The sequence below is a fragment of the Anas platyrhynchos genome, chromosome 6, assembly GCF_047663525.1.
Source record: "Anas platyrhynchos isolate ZD024472 breed Pekin duck chromosome 6, IASCAAS_PekinDuck_T2T, whole genome shotgun sequence".
Taxonomy (NCBI): domain Eukaryota; kingdom Metazoa; phylum Chordata; class Aves; order Anseriformes; family Anatidae; genus Anas; species Anas platyrhynchos.
The window spans coordinates 28,192,780-28,212,957 of record NC_092592.1 but is presented as its reverse complement, the minus strand read 5'-3'; the positions used below and the strand labels follow the sequence as shown (position 1 = coordinate 28,212,957).

At 51.0% G+C, this 20,178-nt stretch overlaps 2 protein-coding genes across 3 annotated transcripts in view; one reads left to right on the top strand and one right to left on the bottom strand.

Moving 5' to 3' along the window:
- Window positions 1-6,081: 6,081 nt before the first annotated feature.
- INA (internexin neuronal intermediate filament protein alpha) lies at window positions 6,082-10,930 on the bottom strand. Its single transcript, XM_027460566.3, has 3 exons — window positions 9,983-10,930; window positions 7,908-8,032; window positions 6,082-7,366 (listed from the first exon to the last, which is right to left on the bottom strand). The coding sequence occupies exons 1-3, from the start codon at window positions 10,862-10,864 to the stop codon at window positions 7,093-7,095; spliced, it is 1,281 nt and encodes a 426-aa protein (XP_027316367.3). The 5' UTR covers window positions 10,865-10,930; the 3' UTR covers window positions 6,082-7,092.
- A 3,917-nt stretch (window positions 10,931-14,847) lies between these two features.
- Window positions 14,848-20,178, top strand: part of NT5C2 (5'-nucleotidase, cytosolic II) — a 57,488-nt gene continuing 52,157 nt past the window's right edge. The window contains exon 1 of one of the 2 annotated variants that reach the window (XM_027460497.3): window positions 14,848-14,971. The gene's annotated coding sequence lies outside the window, so the exon portion shown is untranslated. The remainder of the gene's footprint in view (window positions 14,972-20,178) is intronic. The other variant, XM_072039757.1, reaches the window with a different exon arrangement.

The window sequence follows — 20,178 nt, the reverse complement described above, 5'->3', positions numbered from 1 at the left end:
TTGAGCTCTCGTATTTCCATTCCGTGCTACCTCTGTCAGCCTCAAAATTGTAGCAATTTAATATTGAAATTGCTGGATGTTCTCCAGGGTTGTTAGAATCACAAACTTCAGTTTAATGGTGAAAGGTGATTTAATACCAGAATCTCCAATTGATTTTTCAACACAGATACAAGGCCTATGTAGATACAAGACTTTTTTGTGCTTAATACAGCCATCTCTTTGCCAAAGCCACTAAATTATTTTTGTTCATGTTTCTGGTTGTTGTTAAGTCCCCTGTGAACCAGGCCTTTCTCTGCCATTTTGATCATCCTGGCTTTATACAAGGTATCTGGCTTGACAATACTGTCTCTTCTTGTTTCATCACTACTTACGGTTTTGTTTATATATAGCTCTGTGCTTAAAAAAATAGCAGTATAGTCACATTTTACATTGCAAATTCTCTCCTACTCCTGGCTTGAACTTCATGCCTACCGAAGGGCTTGTTTCCAGAGCTAACCAGCTGTATAGAAGCTGATAGGATTATTGTAGAAGGACATAAATTTGAATTAACTAACTTGTGCATAGCTTCAGGATGACAACATTGCCACTGCCTCTGAGGTGAATGTCAGTCTCTGTTTTAATAAATAAAAACTAATGGCTGATCAACTAGGTAAACTGTCTGCTAAATTGGTAGCTACTGTTTCTGAAATATCTTTGCTGTTTATCTGGGGGTAAATCACATGCTAGTAAAAATGCAGATGATCAAGACTCCCTTTTGCACTCTTCCAGTGGCTTAATGAGAGGTCAACTGAAGCTTCGATGCAATTTTGTTACCCAGGCTGTTTTGATTTGAGCCCTTAGTGACCTCTTTTATTTCACATTTGTTCACTTCTTTTCTTCCTCAGTTGCCTTCAGAAAGCATATTCTTAGCTTAGCCTTCTGGCTGAACATCCTGCTTTCTTCTACCCTAGAGCATTCCCTAAAGGTGCTGATGCTCTATCTGCTCTCCAGCTCCTGCTGCACCCCCTGGGGCTCTGCTTGGCACATCAGCATGCAGCGAGGGTGACCTTTGGCAGTTGCCAAGGCTGAAATGTGGGCTGTGCAGTTTCCTGCATAAAGATAATCAGCCTGCTTGCTTTAAAATGTGCCAATCTTCTTTCAGCTCTCCTGCTGCTGTTTATTTCTGTTGGTCTCCTTTTAACCTTGGCTTTCCTCCAGTCACTTCTGGTTCTGATGATAGAAGAGCTGTAACAGCAGACCGTCTATGGGATGGCATCTCTGTCCTCATGGGAGATGAGCCAGCTTCACACTCAGGAAGCGAGAGGAAGGTGTGCTTGGACTTGTTAGTTTACAAACAGTATATCATTTCCTCACTTAATAACTCTGGTTTCATTTTCTGGTTACCTACTTATCAATGGCATGACTAAGACAGAACTTAATTAAATACTATTTGTACTGCAGCATAATTCTGAGTTGCCTTATAGATCTAACTCCCAAAAAGAGAAGAACATGAGCCCTAGTGTCGGGAGTTCTCAGAAATGCAGAATCAAGCTACCATCAAGTCATGAGTCATGTTGGTTATGTTCTGGGTTTTGTTTTATGTAGATTGAGTGTAACAAGATATGGTTCAAGAGACTAGTGAAATGTGCAGCAGAGCTGTCCTTAAAATGGAGGGGCACTGCGATGGCAATGTATAAAATAGTATTTTCTGAATGCTGCTATTGTACCCAGCCTTGATCTGTATTACCACCAGACAGAGGCACACAAGCCAGGAGAGCCCTTAACACTTACTTCCATAAATGTGAAACAACTGATGAGCTTCACTGAAAAATCCCTCAAGCTGTCTGATGCTATTCTGTTGAGTTTCTTTTCAGGGAATCATCCAGCTCTTATGTGCAGTGATTTATGTTAACGTGTGATATCAATTGCTAGCGAATCAAAATTACGCCTCAGGCTTTTTTCTGGCTTTTCTTCAGTGTGGTGTGCCACATTATGCAATCTGTGCTCCATCCAGACACTGAGTGGGGATTCGCTCCTGCAGTTGAGAGAGGAACTATTAACAGACGTAGGAGGTTTTTGTATATTATCTTTTGTTTTAAAGGGAAGATAAGTTGTCCACATGAATCTTCCAATGTGCTGCATATTTAATAGAGAGGGGACACCAGGGACCAGACTAAGTGTTTAACTGCTTTAAAATATACTTGTTCTGCTGGGATAGATACTTGCTGAGAGATGGAGAGAATGTTGCAAACCACGTTCTCATCACTTTTGCTTCTATTTGTTTTTCTACCTCCTTTTACGTAACACTAACCAATTCAGCACAAAGAGAAGCAAGGTGATGGTAAGTTGAATTTTGCCCATGTTATTGTTGAGACCACTGCTGAATGAGCTAACAGATCCTTATGTTTGCTGAGGTTTCAGAAAATTGCCATAGATGCAAGTTTAATCACTGAACAGGTCAAATTTTGTTTTTGAGCCATGAATGGTAATCCTATCTGAGGTGAAATGTGATAGTGATTGGTTGCCCTGCAGCTGCAAAATTCTTGCTGAAACTGTATCACCATTTTTACTGGAGTTTGATGTAATATAATGATATATTTGTGTTAAAGCAACAGTGATCTGTTGGAAAAAAACATGGAAAAAAGCTTATATTTTCTTTTCGCTTGATGAAATAATCTATTTCGAAATGAAATTGTAAGATGTCTGTTTTCTTCCAAGGGAAACAGTAACAGTAGAAAAGTGGGTGGTGAGGATTTGGCAGAGATTATGGCAGAAAATAGTGTGTTCCTGGGGGAGGTGCTTTGGAACCCTTCTCGCACGGTGCTGGGAGGCAACCAGTCGTTCCAAGATGTCACGGTGTGCTCAGAGCTGGCTGCTTGCAGTGTGCTTTTCTGTAGGTGGTGATGACGGAAGGTGCTATGTTATATAAAGGACCGGTGTGTCCTTCCCTGTCTACAGCTGGGACCGAAAGGTAAGAATTCCCTGAGCGAGAAGCCTAATGACCTTGGCAAGAACCTGCAACCTACAACTTCCTCCTGGGACGTGAGAGAACATTTTGCCTGCTGTTGGCAGTAACAGATGCTTTATGTGCCATGACCTACAGACCAAAAATGGTGCTGGTTGAACCTGCATGAGGAAGCTTGTGAGGGGGTAAGCTGAGCTCTGGGACACCAGCATTCTCTCTTCATTTCTCTCCCTGACTTACTGTATGACCTTGAACAGAACTCCTCACTTCTCAGCTGTGTCCAACTAGTGCAATAACTTCTGTAAAGCACACAGAGCACTATGAATGGGAAAAAAACCTCCATGCAACTACTGGGTATGGAAGGGTGGGTGATTAGCAGGGTACTACTGAGGGTCCCCTTCATTAATGTGAGTATAACAGGACTGGTAACAGTACCTGTTACTAAAACATGAGGACTGCTCCTTCTTGGTGTTATGGTGGACACAGCTGAGCTGTCAGTTCTGAGTTGTCTCTTTGTGGTGAATACTGCCTTAACAAGGGTATGAATGTTTGCTGTAGAATTGCAGGGCCCCCTCCATTTTAGCTGGGTGAATTGCAGGGTTTGGGATGAAGACCCCTGCACAGGCTGTAGAATTGCCTTCCCTCACGACCCCATAATTGCAGACCTTATATCTGCAAACGTTTTTTGTTCAGCTGGAGTCCCCTGGCATGAAACGGGATAAATAGGCATTAAAGCACCCATGTTGGAACACATCCCTGAAGTGCAGCGCACTACAGCATGCTGAGTTTTGGGACTGCCAGCTGTTCTGCTGTGGCAAGAGGGCATTTTCCACCTCTTTTCCCCTTCTACCCTAATCCTGCTTGGACTGGGACTCCAAGGGTCAGATTCCTCACCACCCCAAGCAGTGCCTTGTCTGCTTGTTATGCTATGTTTGCCAAGTGATCCTTATTCCCATACGCCTGCAAAGAGTCGCATGAATGAGAAGGGTTGCATGAATGAGTTTGCAGTGTTCATACTATTTCAGTATAAACTTTAATATGAAGTGTCAGTTTCCACTGATGTGTGGACATTTGATCACTCAGGTGCATGTTTGACTGCTGGCATTAGGGCTGTGCGTGTGTCACTTGCTTGAGGATGAAGCTCTTCTTGGGGAGGTCTCTCTGCTAAGAGCTGGCAAGAAGAGAACTGGACGGATCCAGCCTAAGGAGCAGGAAGAGATTTTGCCCTGAATTGCCTATTGATTCCTTCTCCCTGAATAACAGGGTCCTTCCCAAGTCTGGAACTGGAGATGTTTTCCTTTGGCAGGAATGCAAACGTTTGGGGGGTGTTTCTTTGGCTTCTTTTTCCTTGGCTTACTTCTTAATGAGTTCCAGCATCTGGACAAGTGTCAGTAGCAAAACTGTGTGCAGCAACTCCCAGCTTTTAAGGAACTGTGTACCTCAGCACAGTTACTGGAGGAACCTCCAGGGGTGCCAAAGGACTATTGGATCCGGGATCATGAAGGAAACCATCACGTCCATCACTGGAGCAGCAGGAACATGACCCAGGCTGCAAGGGCTCTCCTATCTCACCCTCATGGCAACAAAATGAGCAGTCAGGCAGCCACAGAAGAGCACGGCTGCATGGGCCAGCACCTCCACGCAGGAAAAAAACAGAGGGAGCTCACATCCCTGCATGGGAGCTGGTTTTCTCCCCACTGTAAAGATGAAGGGAAGGCAGCATAATGGAGGAATGGCCGCTCCCTGCTTCTTCCCGGGTTGGTGGTGCAGTGTCTGCAGCTGCCTTTTAGCTGGGAGGTCGCAGCTCTGCAGAGGCATAAATCTTTAAGCAGCTGAAGCGTGACTCTCTCCTTTCCTCTGGCAGCCTCAGTGTTTAACCCGGTAAGAAAGACGGGGCCGTGATAGAGGACACACTGCCATGTCCAGCCTAGTGCAGCACCAAACCCTGCAGCCTTCCCCAAGCTCTGGAAATGCAGGAAATCTCTGGAGAGGTCCCTTACAAAGAGCTGTGTCTCGTTCCAAAAAAACACATCCTCTGCCAGCTCCTTTGTTCTCCTGTGTGAATGCAGCCCCTCCAGATCGTTATCACTGAAGTAAAATCCCAGCTTCGTTAGGAGCAACCAGCTGAGCAGGCAGGAAGCGTGACCAAGGCTTGCGCTGGGAATAAAGGACACGTCAGGCTGTTGTTACTCAAGGGACAGAAACAAAGCAGTGCTGGAGGGTATCTGAGGTTCGCAATGTATTACGTCAGCTGCACAGTCCCATCTGCCTGATCTTCCCCAGATGCCTGCTCTGAGAGAAATGCTGCAGGTTTGCCTCAGTCACGGGGAGCGGCCATGCTGTGGTGGGCTGCAGGCGGGCCGGTGACTGTCACACCGTGTCCCCAGGATCCTAGGACGGGTTGTGGGGAGGTGGCAGGGAGAGGAAGGCCATACAACATCATTTTGGGGCAGGCCACCAGCACAGAGGATGTATGCCCTTCTGTGCTGCCAGCTGCAGGGCTCTGCTGCTGGCCCCATTGCCGCTCTCACAGGGACGTGCCACCACCATGTCACCTCACAACTTGTGGGGCATGCGGGGACTCCTCAGGCAGAGCGTGGGCATCTTCTGAGGATAAGCCAGCTCCACAGCCACTGCTGCCTGCTGGATTTACTTGGGAGGGAGGTGCCCCCAGGTGTAGACCACTTCACCTTCACTGGGAGGTGCCAACACAGCCTGGTTTTAACCCCTGAGCATGTGGAGGAGGCACGGCAGCCATCTTGAGATGACCACCACAGCCTTGGAGTTCATTTTATGGACAAACGAGGACAATTCCAGCCACGCAAGGCCTTGCTGCCTGACTGGGCAGCCATGAGCTCTCCCACAAGGCAGGGGCATCGTCGTGGGCACCTGGGGGTGAGGCCCAAATGTGCCCCACTGCCCTCAGCAGGGCCAGCCCTGCCTGCAGCCCCAGGAGCAGTGTGGCAGCTGTCCCCAGCTCTCTGGGGTTTTTACCCTGCCAAAAAGTTTGTTCTTGTCTGCAGGCCCTCATAAAAGCCAGGCTGACCCAGTCCATGGGAATCATCATGGACAGGACGCAGGTGAAGATGGTGCAGGACACAGCGTGGAGCCGCAGGAAAAAAGACAGAAGAGCTCGGTTTGGTTCACATGACTATTTCTTTCTTTTTAATTATTAACTTGTGCCTTACAATAGAAGAGGAAAGAGTGTGAGCAAACGATTTGCTGGTTCCAGGAACTACTCTGGCACCACCGAGAGGACAGTAAGGTCTCGTGATGGCAACCTCGCCAGGGCACCGATACACAGCACACGCGGTCTCCGGCTCTTGCAAAAGCGATCGCTGGCAATTTTAAGGCATTGAAGGAAACCTACGGTTGTAAATCCTACATCAGATTTGGCACACGTTGGAAGGCTGGAGCGGAGGCGTGGATGCGATGTTTGGCAGAGCGAGCGGTGGGGCGGGTGCTGCCTCGCCAGATCCACCACGGTGGCCAGCTCTCCCTGCCGCTCGTGGGGCTTTTTGGGGCTGGCACCGGGGGCTTGGCAGCACCAGTGGTGTGCCCGACATGCTGGCTCCTGACCAACAAACCCTGCACACGTGGCTGGACTAACACTACTGAGAAACAGACAGTCATCAGGACACACACACGAAAAAAATGTTCCTTATCGTTTAAAATGTTAAGTGGCTCCTAGACCAGAAGCGAGGTGTGTTTATGGCTATTTCTGTGCTTCTGGGATTAAAAGTGGATGGCTACAGCTCAAGGAAGAGGAAACACTTTAGCTATACATGGATTTGGATAGTAAGTGAAGGTCTGTAGCCTTAACCCTAATTGTAGTTGAGTTTCATTGCCCTTGCCACCCCCTCCCCAAATTGCAGTTCGGGCAGCGGGATCCCCTCGCCCCCCACCATAAGTCCCCGTGCACAAAACCCACCAGCATGCACCCAGCGACCTGCAGAGCATGGCCGCACCTGATTTGAGAGGGAGCAATGTGCCAAGCTCGGCCTTTGCTTTGCAGGGAGTGTAGGGGGCTGCTGAGCCCCATCCCCATGGGGTGCAGGTCTTTGGCACAGCCTGGTTCTCCAGGAGCAATTAAAAGGCCGAGTGCAGACTGCTCCCCCTCAAATGCAAAAGGGACAGGGTCCCCACCATTACATTTTTGCATTTGCAATGATTCCTCCACGCAGGTTTAATCTCTCTGTTTTCTTGGCAGCGGTTGTGGTCCCGTCAAGCATTCCAGCCCGACCAGATGATATCTTGGAGGTCGCTTTAACAACCTCTCCTTGCTCCTCTTTCTTGAAGGATGGAGTGGAGGAACGAAAGCCTTGGGGTTGAAAGGAGTAAGTGGGGTTGGGGAAAGGGTTCAGTGCTGAAAGGCCCACGCTTCCTGTGCTGAAGAGGGTCTCCTCTCCCTCCAGCAGCTTCCTGCAATCACAGCAGAAGGGAAGGGGTTAGGCTGGGGACACGTCACAAGAATGGTACTGGGATGCAGATGGTTTGGATGGAAACAGACCCAGGTCTGATTTCAACATGTGCCAGGCTTGGCTGGACCTGAAGCTTGGGCATGAAGCACCAGCTGCACCTGAGGGTATGACAAGCCTGAGCACTTCCCACCATCACCCAAGCATGTGGTGGAAACTGGCTCTGACCACGCTGTGATCTACCTATTTCTGCAGCACCTGAGAGGGGCAGGAAAAGGCCCCTTCTCCCAGTATTTGTCCCCTGGGTGCAGTATAGAGCTGAGCACTGTGGCGCTGGTTCAAAATAATATGCTTCTGCCAATCATTTTTGGAGCACTTGTGAGACCAGCTCCCTCCTCTCCCTTCAGAAACCCCAAGAAAATAAAACTCTGAAGGACAGAGGGACACAGCCTTTTGCACTGAGCAGGATTTTGCAATGGGGATGTGTACTGGTCCCATTAAACACCATTGCCTATTGGAGCAGTGGTTTTGAGGAGCAGCCCTACCTGTAGGCAGCTATCTCGATATCCAGGGCCATCTTGACGTTCAGCAGGTCTTGGTACTCCCTCAGGTGCCGGGCCATCTCGGTTTTGGTGTTGCGCAGGTCGTCCTCCAGCTGCCCGATGGTGTCCTGCAGGGAGGCAAAGGCAAGGGTGCTTGGGGCTGAGTTTTGACTTTTTTTTTTTTTTTTTCTATGGGTTCTCCATTCTGCACATCCCAACCAGGACCTTATGATCACAAAATCTCATACTAACTGGGATGAAAAAACAGGCAGAGTACCAGGTGTAGCTTGTACGTGTGAGCAGTGGGGTGGCTTTAAACATCGATGGTTTTCTATATTTTCCTGTCTGTGAGATGGGGGGTCAGTGGGGGAGCCCAGTCTGGCAGGGACAAGGCAGGCACTGCAGAGGGATAGGATTTTGCAGGTTTAAACACCATCAGAGCAGGTATGGGTTTTTATGGGACCAAACAGGGCGCTGGGGATGCAAAGGGTGGCCTGGGGAAGGGCTGCAGTTGGTGATCAGGGTTGGGACACTGGGATGGGGCGGTGTCCAAGGGCCCCAGTCCCTGTTTTTCAGTTCATTTTTTACCCCAGATACACTCAAATATCTAAGCCTAGGGGCTGCTGGCCTGAAAGCAGTAAAACCCCCTCCTACAGGGGATCCTCCCAGCCCAAATGGTTCCCTGTCACAGCCGCCGGGGCGTGGGCAATGAGTAAGCAGTTTGTAGCAGCCCTGCCTGCAAAGCCCTGCAGTGGCCACTGCAAACATCAGCTCCCCAGCGCCCACTCCCACAGCCGGCCCTTTCCCTCGCCTCCTGCTCTGCTGTTGCAGTGAACAAGCATCGTCCTGCCATGCCATCCCCACCCTGTCCCCCTCCTCATCCCTGCCTGTCCCCTCCTTGGTGTCCTGCATCACCTCCCTCCTATCCTCTTCGAATAGCCTAAGAATACAATGAGGAGACACATCCCTGTTCAAATAGTTGATAGGAAAAAAAAAATAAAAAGCTGATAGAACAGGAATTTTCACTCTTAAAATAGACTTCCATCCTTCTCCATCAGTTTCAGGGGAATTATTTAGCTCCCACTCAGGCACATTGTTCAGCAGACTGCCAAGTATTACCACACACAGCAGAGCCTGAGAGTCACGTAGTGGGAAGCTGATGTTCTGCAGCTACATCAGTCTGAATTATGGTGCTGTTTAATCCAGCTGCATTATTATTTTTTTCCAGTTGATCCGTTCCTGGAATCCCTCTTTTCACATGGCATCAAGGCTATTTAAGAAGATTATTATGTGTAATCCTGTCGTCCACTACAGGAAACATTGCCTGCTTCCACAATATTTGTTGAGGACCCCAACTACTCAGCAAGAGTGCAAGCAGCTTGGATCTACAGCCCTAGCTTCCTAGACAGCCTGGCAAAATCTGGCCTCCATGACAAGGCATTACTTGGCTGTGAAACAGCAGCAGCCTTCGGGTGTGACGTAAGGCAGTTGTTTCATTATTTAGAAGGAAATGGCTTGATTTAGAAAAGATCTCTTAGTAGCCATGTAAGAGAGTGCTCCCTGGATTTAGTTTATTTTAAATCACGGATGCTCTCCCTGTTAGCAAGAAAATGTGGTAGTAGCGTTTTAATGGAGTAAGAGAGATGGAGCACGTGGTGTCTGCCGCACGTCTTTCCAAGGGCGTACGAGATGCTGGGATCTGGCTGCAAATTCAGCCTTCGTGTTTGCAGAGCTCCGATTTCTGCAGCGCTGGTGCCAAGGGCCAGGCCAGGAGGCGAGGGGCCAAGCCTGAGCAGACGGCTTCGAGGAATCACCCACGGCGCTGGGCAACGCGTGGGCAACTCCAGGGCTGATTTTAGGGACGGGGTGGGAAGGGGGCCATGCACCAAGCCGTGAGACCTGCGGGAAAGGGGTCGTGCAGGGGTGTCCCAGCCCTGTCTGCCTCCCTTCCAAGGGGCAAGGGGCTGTTCTCGGTCCTTAGGGTGGTGAATAAGGAAGGGGTGGATGAAGATGCTGGGGTGGGAGGGGGATGAAGGCTGCAGGATGCTGCCGGGGGAGGAGGGCGGCACCCATCTCACCTGCAGCCCGGCTGCCTCGGCGCTGTGGCGCTCCTCCAGCTCCTGCAGCTGCCTCTCCAGGGACTCGTGGGCTCCCCGCAGGCTCTCCATCTCCACGGCTCGGGCTTGCAGCTGCCGACGGCACTCGCCCACCTCCCGGCGGCTGGCCCGGACGGCTTCCTGGCTGCGAGCCGCTCTCTCGTGGAGCCCCGCACAGCGAGCCCGGTACCAGTCCTCGGCCGCCTGCAGGTTGCGGGCCGGCAGCGCCTCGTACTGGGCTCGCAGCTCCCGCAGAGCCGCCGCCAGCTCGGGCCGGCCGGCAGCGCCGGGAGCCGGGGGCTGGGGAGCGGCTGCCCGCAGCTCGGCCCCGAGCCGTGCCAGCTGCTCGCCGTGAGCCCTCCGCAGCTCCTCCAGCTCCTCCCGCAGAGCCTGGGCTCTCCTCTCCAGGTCGCAGCGAGCTCGGGCAGCCCCCTCGGCCGCCCGCTGCCGGGCTCGCAGCGCCTGCTCCGCCTCGGCGCGGCCCCGGGCTTCTTCCTCGCAGCGAGCCCGCAAGCGCTGCGTCTCCTCGGCCAGCCGGGCTCGCTCCAGAGCCGCCTGAGCCCTTTCTCCGTGAGCTTCCTCCAAACGGGCTCGCAAAGCCCGCAGCTCCCCGCCCAGAGCCTGCCCCAGCCGCCGGGGCTCCGGGGGTCGGCGGCGCAGCTCCGCCAGCTCGGCGGCCAGCGCCCGGTTGCGCTCCTCCAGCGCCCGCACACGCTCGATGTAGCCGGCGAAGCGCTCGTTGAGGTCCCGGAGCTGCTCCTTCTCGTTAGGGCGAGGCATCGGCACCGGCACCGGGGGCTGGGGGAGGAGGAGGCGGCGGGAGGAGGCGGCCGGGGCCGGGGGCTCGCTGCTGGCCGAGCTCATGGCACGGAGAGGAGGGAGCTGTCCGCTGTGCTGAACGAAAGGAGGAGGGAGAGAAGGACGGAGGGAGGGGGGTGGGATGGAGGAAAGGGTGGAGGAAAGGATGGAGGGGTGGGGAAAAGGATGGAGGGAGGGGTGGGAGGATGGAGAATAGGATGGAGGGACAGATGGAGGGATGGAGAAAAGGGTGGAGGGACAGATAAAATGATGGAAGGGGGGATGGAGGGATGGGGGAGGGATACAGGTAGGGATAGAGAAAAGGATGGATGGAGGGATATAGGGAAGACTGGAGGGATGGAGAAAAGGATGGAGAAAAGGATAGAGGGATTGAGAAAAGGATGGAGGGAGGGGTGGAAGGATGGAGAATAGGATGGAGGGTCAGATGGAGGGATAGAGAAAAGTATGGAGGGATGGGGCAAAGGATGAAGAAAAGGGTGGAGGGATGGGGAGGGGTGGAGGGATAGAGAAGAGGATGGAGGGAGGGAGGGAGGGAGGGAGGGAAGGATGGAGAATAGGATTTAGGGACAGATGGAGGGATGGAGTAAAGGACGGAGGGATGGGGAGGGATACAGGTAGGGATGGAGAAAAGGATGGGGAAAAGGATGAAGAAAAGTATGGAGGGATGGGGGACAGATACAGGGAGAGATGGAGGGATGGAGAAGAGGATGGAGGAAGGGATAGAAGGACAGAGAAAAGGATGTAGGGATGGAGACAAGGATGGAGGGAGAGAGGGAAGGATAGAGTGTCCTTTAAGGTCCCTTCCAGCCCAACCTATTCTGTGATCCTGTGATCCAAGTGTTCACATCAAGGGTCTGCAGCCTGCCTGGTCCCTCAGCATCAGCCTGGCTCAGGCTGCCCAGCTCACACCACTGCTGCAGAAATCCTCCCTGCGCTCTGGGTTGTTTCTTTTCAGGTCTTTCACACACTTCTCACACGCAAAGTGTGTTTAACCACTTCCTCAACACCTGTTGCTTTGCATTACTATATCCTAAGCGAGGTTTCTGCTACCAGCAGTAACTGATCGAGGAACTGGGAAGTCACCAGCTCTGCTTAGTTATGTGGCATCGTTTTGATGACTTTGCTGAGGTGATTAGTACTGATGATGAAAGTGGCTTTGGTTCCGTCTTGTCTTGGACTGGGATGCACAGAGTAAAGGCAGTGAGGCTGGAACCTTTTCCCTCTGAATGGATGAGGTTTTCTGGAGCTGGAAGGAGCCAGACTGCTTGAAACAGGTGGGACCTGAGCCAGCTGCCAGCGTGACTGCTGGCTCAGGAGTGCTGACTGTGAAGCTGAATTTATTGACTCAAAGGAATTTGAGTCAATAAATGATAGTAACCACTACTCTCGTGCAGAACAGGGGTGCAGCTGCAGCCCATTAGAGCACTGCTTCTTTCAGAGTAAAAGGGTGGCTGAGACTTTGGGATCCACCCCTGCATGAGCTGCCAGTGGAGCCTAAACCCATCCCAGGTGGTTGGCACCCAAACTGAACCCCTTTGTGAGCCCCTTTAACACCTGGCACAGGTCTCAGGGGCTTTCTTGGCCAACAAACCTGGGAGCTGCACATCTTCGATGAGGGGGAGAGCAGCAGCGTGGCCATGTCTTTGAGGAGGAGCTGTGTCCTGGCAGACTGGGAGGATGTCCTTAGACGACTCAGACCCAATCCACAAAACTTGCTAAAAGAAAGAGGAAGGGAGAGGGGTATCGTTGCAATGTTTTGTGTGGTTCTGTACATCACGTGTTGTTTAATGCACAGAGAAAAGCCTTGAGAATCCAATCCTTTGGCAAGAGGGGTGTGTATGCACTTTAGACTCCAGCAAGTGCAAGTGCAAACCTAGGGCAAGCTGTAGGCAGCAGGAGGATATCTTAAAACTTGGTGACTTTGCACAGCGCCCACCTGCTGATGGGGCTCGTTCAACAATTTATCTCAGGAGCTGCATTTAGCCTGGGGTTGTGATTAAAAGGAAAGAGCTGTCCTTTCAGCTGTGCACACACAGCAAATGGGATACACATCTTCTGTCCAGTTTCCAGCACACTCCATTAAACTCATGCTCTGGGTACGTGTTTTACCACCTGGCTTCACGGCAGCAGTGGGCTGGGAGGAAAATGCTGCCCAGCTGCTGAACTGAGGGAAAGTGAGGGAAGCAGTCAGATCCAAAGTGTCTGTCGGGAGTCTGCTGCCAGACCTCCCAGCACAGGCAGCTCTGGCCCCTTTTGGGAGGGAGAAACAAAGATTTATTTGCTGAATCATGGAGACACAAAACCACTAACGCAAATGTAAAAATAGCTGTACTGTCTCCCTCTAATTCAGGAGTAACTCAGGAGTTTCTCTGGGGCAGTGGGAGGTTTTTAGGGGAAGAGCAGAGAAGCAGCACAGATGTTTCGTTGGTGCAGCTTCTCCAGCTCTGGCCCTCTGTGGCTTTGGAGCTCCCCGAGCAGTGGTCACGTCCCTGTGTTTGCCATCCCTTATCTAATCAGCATAAGGTCATGTCCTGGATGCCACCATGCTTTGTAATCCGCAGTTGGATAATAGGCCTTGTGAAAAAACATCATCTTTGCACTTCAAAGTTGCTGCCAACTGATTTCATTTAATGCCCCTGGTTTTGAGACAGCGACACTGCTGCAAAAGTTTGTTCCTGCTGCCTCACCCACCCCATCTACGATTTTGCAGATCTCTGCCTTATCCTCCTTGGTCTCTTTTCTAGGCTGGAAGATTTTAATCTATTTAATTTCCCTTCATAAGAAAATAATTTAAAGATTTTTATCATCCTTGCTGGCTTCGGCACATCTCCAGTGGGTACGTGTTGGAAAGACACAGCCCCACACCCTGCAGGATGTGTAGAAATGAGCTCCCAGATCGAGGAGGAAACATCTCCAGGTAAAGCCACTCACTTTGGTGCCCAGATGAGGCACCCCAAGATAAACCCAGGGCACACGGAGGTGCGAGGCTGTGGCTTGGCGTGCACAGTGCCCACAGGCTGAGCTTCCCACCCGTGTGACTCCCCCACTTGCTGTTGCTGTGTGACAACTGAATTTTTGGCTTTAGTTAAAATTAATGGTGAATGTTCCAGACTTGTGCTGTCAGGAGGATCCCTTCCAGCCCCATTTTGGACAGGGTGATGGAGTCTGGGGGCCATGTGAGAGCCATGAGGCCTGCATCCAGCCCCACAGCACGAGGGCGGCTCGGTGCTGTAGTGCAGAGGGCAGGCCGAGGGGAAGCGTCCCTGGGGGGACAAGGGGAGCAGGGCTGGAAAAGAAATGGTGGAGGAGGGAGGTGTGTGGGAGCTGGATGTGGGAGGGGAGAGCGACATGAGTGTGGGGTTTGGGAGCTGTCAGGGCTGCTGAAACCTGTGGCCCCACAGGGACACCCTGGTGCCATTTTGGTGGCACCAAGGTGCCCAGGACCCTGCTGGGGCTCAAGGAGGACAGCTGGAAAGGAGGGCTGCTCTTCTTTTCCTTTCCTTTTCCTCCTTTCTTTGAGATCTTTTCCAACCTGAATGATTCTCCGAGTCTATTTAGGGCCGTGGTTCAGTGGGTGACAGTGGTGGCAGGGGGACGGCTGGACCAGATGGTCTTGGAGGTCTCTTCCAACCTGGCAGCAACTTTGAAGCGCAAAGATGATATTTTTTTTTTCACAAGGCCTATTATCCAACTGCAGATTACACAGCATGGTGGCATCCAGGACACAACCTTAACCACTTAGTCTGTGGCCCTGTGAAAACGGGGGGCTCACGCTGCCTGCCAGACACCCCCCCACCTCCCCCCAACCCACTCCGCAACCACGCTCAGCCCAAATTAGCCAATAACTGCTTTATTTCAACCAAAACCCGGGCTCCTTCAGCCAGATGAAGGAAAACACGGGCAGCGGGGGGGGGACACAGAAGGATCCTCTTTGCGGCTGTGGCACCGCTCGGCACTTTGCCGACGCTCCCTTGCGTCCCTCCACCGGCCTCGCACTTTCTCCCCGCTCCCTAGCGCCGGCCGCGGGGAGGGAGGGGGAGAGGGAGGAGGAGGAGGAGGGGCGGGGCTTGGGGCCGCGCCTGCGCAGTGCCGCCGGCGGGGCGCTGCGGCAGTTGGTGCGGGGCACTTCTGGCGAGCGCGGCGCGGAGGGAGGTGAGCGCGGGCCCGGGCGCGCGGGGGCAGTGCGCGCGCTCGCGGGGCGGGGGTTGCGCGCGTGCGCGCGCCGGGCGCGTGGCGGCAGCGACCGTTGGAGGGGACCGTTAGGGAAAGGGGGGGGGGGGAGTAAAGGGGGGGGGGCGCTCCCCTCAGCCGGGGCTTGGGGGGCTATGGCCGCGGCCCGGCGTGAGGAGAAATTGGCAGCGGGGGGCGTGTGGAGCTCCCGCTGCTCGCCCCCGGCCTTTCTCCGTCAGGCAGGGCAGGGGAGGACCCCGGTAGCCCCCCGATGTTGCCTCACGGTGCCCCTCACGGTTTCCCCCCCCCCCCCCTCTCCCTTCCCTCCCAAGTTCCCTTCCCTGTCAGCGCTGTGGTGTTTCGGGTGCTCTCGGTCTGCCTGTGTCAGGCTGGGGGTGAAAGGCAGGAGCCAGGCACCAAATAACAGTTAAAAAAAAAAATCGACACACAACGCCTTTCCTCTCATTTGCTTATGCCTTTCTTTAAAAAAAAAATCCTCCTTTTTTGTGCCAAAAACGCTGTTGCAAAATACGTGACGGAAACAATCCTACACGGGTTTCTGATAGACTGCGTGACTGAACAGGGCAGCGCAGTTTCTTGTAGCGCAGGCTGGTTTTAAACATTCCTGGAGCCAGCGAGATGATGAAATCCCCAAGTTTTACTCCAGCTCTAGCTCTCAGAAGGCTGCCAGGCTGGATGCTGAAGGTCCTCTCAGTCATGGTTTTGGAAACCTTCCTCCCAAGGCACAATTACTACTTTTTAAAGAAGTTTCGTTATTTATTTATTTATAGCTCTGGAAGATTTACCGTTGAACCTCAAAGATCGCGATATGCTTTTTAAGTGACTACAGAAAAACATCTCCTCCTTACCTGTATCGGGTCAGTGTAACATCTCGCCACCAGCCAAAACGTGGTGTCGATCCGTACACCTCTTTGCTTTGGGAGGAAGGAAAATGTATAAAAATCAGTGAACGAATTGAAAATAGGAAGGGTTGCAGGTCTTTGCAGGTGCTGCGCGGCTTTACTGAAAAACAGAATCAAAACTCAGAAGTGCATTTCGACCTCCGGTTCGCGAGCTGAGTTTGTGGTTCCAGCAACGAGGAAAAAACGTAACGTTTCGCTTGCAAGCTCATCCGCTTAGCTGCGGAAGTCTGTCACAGCCCTTGTCAACCTAAACATATTTGAGAGTGGAGCTGCTGTTTAAAATAATCTATTGCCATTAGTCCTGACTCCAAAAGATCATTCAGGAACTTGCTGGTTTGATTAACAGCAGTTGGAGTTTGTTCAAGCATGGACGTCGTTTCATTATATAGTACAATACAACCTTTACTCTGTATAGCTTCATTCAAGCAAATTGTATTGCAAAATGCACCGCCGAATTACATCTAAAACGCTCCATTGAATGAAGTACAATTGCAGAGATAAATGGGAGAAAAATTGTAAGAACGGGAGAAATGTTTTCAGCTGAGGTTTGAAATTTAGAGCCCGTTAGTGTGTTTGCTTTGGTAGCGTTAGCGTTATATACACTGTTTCTAGGATATGCGCTAGCAAAAGTCAGATGCAAGCTGAAATTTTCCCAGGCAAATTTCGAGTTTATAGGCAATTTTTAATAACAAAATACCTTCGGTTGTTACTCTTTGTCATGTTTGATTCCTGATATAGCTATGAAATGGAAGTTTATAAAACCTTTTTAAAACATGATTTATCCTAGGCTTTTCGTATTTAGCTTCAAGGGGAATGTTTATGAAAAAACAGTTTGGTGTTTACTGGTAAGCACCATGGTATTGTACTCGTCAGGGAAACATGGAAAGGAATGTTGTATTTCTTCCAGAAAACTACAGGTATGTTATTTTTGCTTCTAAAGTAGAAGGGAAGCAAGCTATTAAAATACAGGGTTTAACCGATGTTCATTGGAAAAGCAGATACGTTTATATGCTCACCTCATACCTGTTATTTGCAGGTCAGCTCAATAAAATAATGCTTCACTTAAAAAATGACACGGTTAGTTTGCAGGGAGCTGTTATCTGGGGATGGCCCAGGGCTGGCCACAGTTCCTTGGGGCACACGGAGGCGATCCACAGCCTTTGAGTCGCACGTGCTCTATGGGCACTGAGAGCCCCTTCTGCTGTATAAATTTGAAATGGGGGAGCGCTGTGGGATTGGGGTGATCCAATACAGTGCAACCAGTCGCTCACCACTGCTGGTCAGTCCTGCAGAGCCCCTAGGACCCGTGGCAGCATTGCCACGCAGAAGCTGCTTGGCCTGGGGAAGGTGCATTAATGGGCTCCAGCCAGGCTGCAGTGGAAAGTTGTCATAGGAACTGGCTTGCTGTTTGGCAGGGCCGTGCCTTGTCTTCACTCGTTTGAAAGCACACCTCTGTAACTAATCACCTCGGGATAAGAACTGCTCGTATGCTGTCCAGCACAAAGCCATGAAGAGGGCCAGGCACTTCGGCTCTGCCCCAAGGGAAGCTGAGGACAGCGCTGTGCGTCAACAGAGGACAGCCTGGGCGATGATGTACCTTGGGATGAGTTCCCCGTGCCTGCTCTGCGCCGTGCCCTTACATCAGGGTGGCTCACAAACGCTGGCTGTCCTGATATAAACCAGCTGTGGCTTTTTTAGCGGTGAGAATAATAGGACAGAAAACCAAACAGAGCGTGCCCGGGAGTGGAAGCTTTGTCTTGCTCTTTGGGATGCGTTCGGGATGAGACATGTTACTAAGTCAGCGCATGGGAATTCTTCTCTTACTGTCTGTATGGCATCTATTTTATAAATTGTATTTATTATGTCGGCAGCACAAACATCATTTGACAATGATACTTGATATGGCCGTGGTGTGAGTCTCTAAACGTTGGCTATTCCGTGCTCAAGCATATCTTATTGTTTGAGTATTTGCAAAGTGCACATTCATATAAATATTTCTTGCTGTAAAATGTCTGTTTTATGCTACTGAAGAAGTTATTATTATGTGTCATGGCTATGATGCATGTAGCAGTCATCTGTATTTTGCTTTTTTAATCACGACTCGTTAGCTGGAATGGTTCCTAAAACCTTGGACTGTGTACTCTGCATAGACAGCATGTATAACATGACTCTGCTTTCTTAACACAACCGCAGAGACAATCCAGTGTGCACAATAAATAGAACTTAATGTACAGTAAATAGATGTGAAGCAACATCTGGAAAATATTGCGCAGGTATTGAAGGTAGCCACTGTAAGCAATTGGCAATCCAAACCTGGCTGCGTAAGGGTAGTTATTAAGTCTCATTCACGTGTTTGCAGGGCTAAAAAGGTGCTTGGGAGGCCTGGCTGTGCAAAGCTACGGTAGGGAAAATATTTTTTTTTTTTATATGACAGCGTGAGATTGAGAAAGGAGCCTGAATGATTCAGCCTGAAAACCCACAGCAGTCTGTGTCTGCTGCTGACTGCTGCATCTGCCCGCTCCCTCGGTGTGTAACGGCAGCGTGTGCACCTTGCTGTAAGGTCAGGAGCACATTTGCCCTGACTTCCTGGACGCCTGGGTCCCCACGTGGAGGAGCAGCGAGTGGCTACGTGCCAGCCCTCGCGGGCCTGTCACTTTTTTTCAAGTCTGCTACAAGGCTAAGCTTGTTGCTCGCTGGTGACCTTAGCTTAGCATCCTCCAGGCACGAATACCTACTGCTGGATTTACCAGCACCTCCAGCCCTCTTTCGGTAGTTTCATCAGAGAGAGAGAGTTCAGACCGATCTGGGGAGGTTGGAAACCCCGCTGTGCTTATCTGTAGGCTGCCTTCTGTTAACATGTAAGCAAAGGAAGCGAGCTGGTTCTTACCTTGTGCGTCTCACCGGGTAAAACTGCTTTACATTCTGCAAAGGTGTGAGCACATGAACTGCGGAGAGCAGGAGTTGCAGTGATGGTGGTACATGAGTGATCTGTTGGTTTCTTTTTGGAAAATAAAGGAGGTGTGGGCACAGCTTCTGTAGGTGGATGGAAGGAGAAGGGGAGGCCCAAGCAGAAGTGATTCTCCTGGGATTTGGAAGTGGCACCAAGGTGTGAAGTGAGTTAGTAGAGACAGATGCGTGGGGACTATGTGCCCTAACACTGCTTGTTTTGTACTCAAACTGTAAATACGAAGACTGTTTCGGTGTCCAAAATTCCCATTCTGCCTCATCCTACCACTTCTGATTTATTTAAAAACAAAGGTTCCTTGAAGTCATTACGCAGTCCAAACTCAGCTTAATTAAGTTAGAGAATATTCACCGCTCCCAGCTCTTTGCAAACAAAGGCGTACTGTTTTGCATATATGCTTACTACCAGATTATCGTGAAACCTTACTTGGCACAATTGGTTCAGCGGAAAGGAGAAAACAGAGACTTCCTGCACGGCTTTCTGCGGGAGGCTCCCAAGCAGAATGGTTTCCCACTGTTTATTTAAGAACAGCCCTTTGGATTAACTGGCTTTGACCCAGGCCTTGTACTTCTCCGTGTTATCATTGGCATAACACACGAAACACTTAAGATGCGTTATAGCTGGAGTTTCAGGAAGCAAATCCTCGCCGAACCCTCCGTGAAGGTACACTTCCAAAAAATACTTTCCAACCCGGGTGGTCCAGACCTGCAGTTGCGGAGGGCGGCTGTGGGTTGAGGCACCTTCGGGGCGGTTGCCCCTTTTTTGGGGCAGATTGCCCCTATTTTGGGGTGAGCTGCTGCCTTTCCCCAGGCAGCAGCTGCTGCCGGTGCTGCTGCAGTATCCCCAGCTGCATCCCAGCTGTGTGTGTTGGAGCCGGGAGGGAGCGGGTCTGCTGCTCTAACGGGTATTCCTTAGTGCCTTCGGAGAACAGGAGCTGTGGGTGGCAGTCAGCTCGTACGTTACTGTTTGGACCAGGTGCCTCTTGGCTTTTGCATCAAGCATAGCACATCTGGCTGTGGAATTCGTCAAGAGAAACTTTCTAATCAGCTTCTAAAATAACCTAGAACAGCAGGTAAATTGGAAGGGGAGAAGACGGATGGGTTAGTACAAAGCATAGCAAAATCTCTAGACCAGCTGGATTCAGCTGGTGTTTGGGTCAGTTCAGTTGGTGATGAGTTGTACGTAGGCATGCACAGAAATAATTAGGAACATGGGGTCAGAGAAGAGCATGTGAATGTTCTGCCCTCAAGAAAGCCAAGGAAGCACTGAGTGAGATGTATGCCAGTGCTTTGTAAACATAA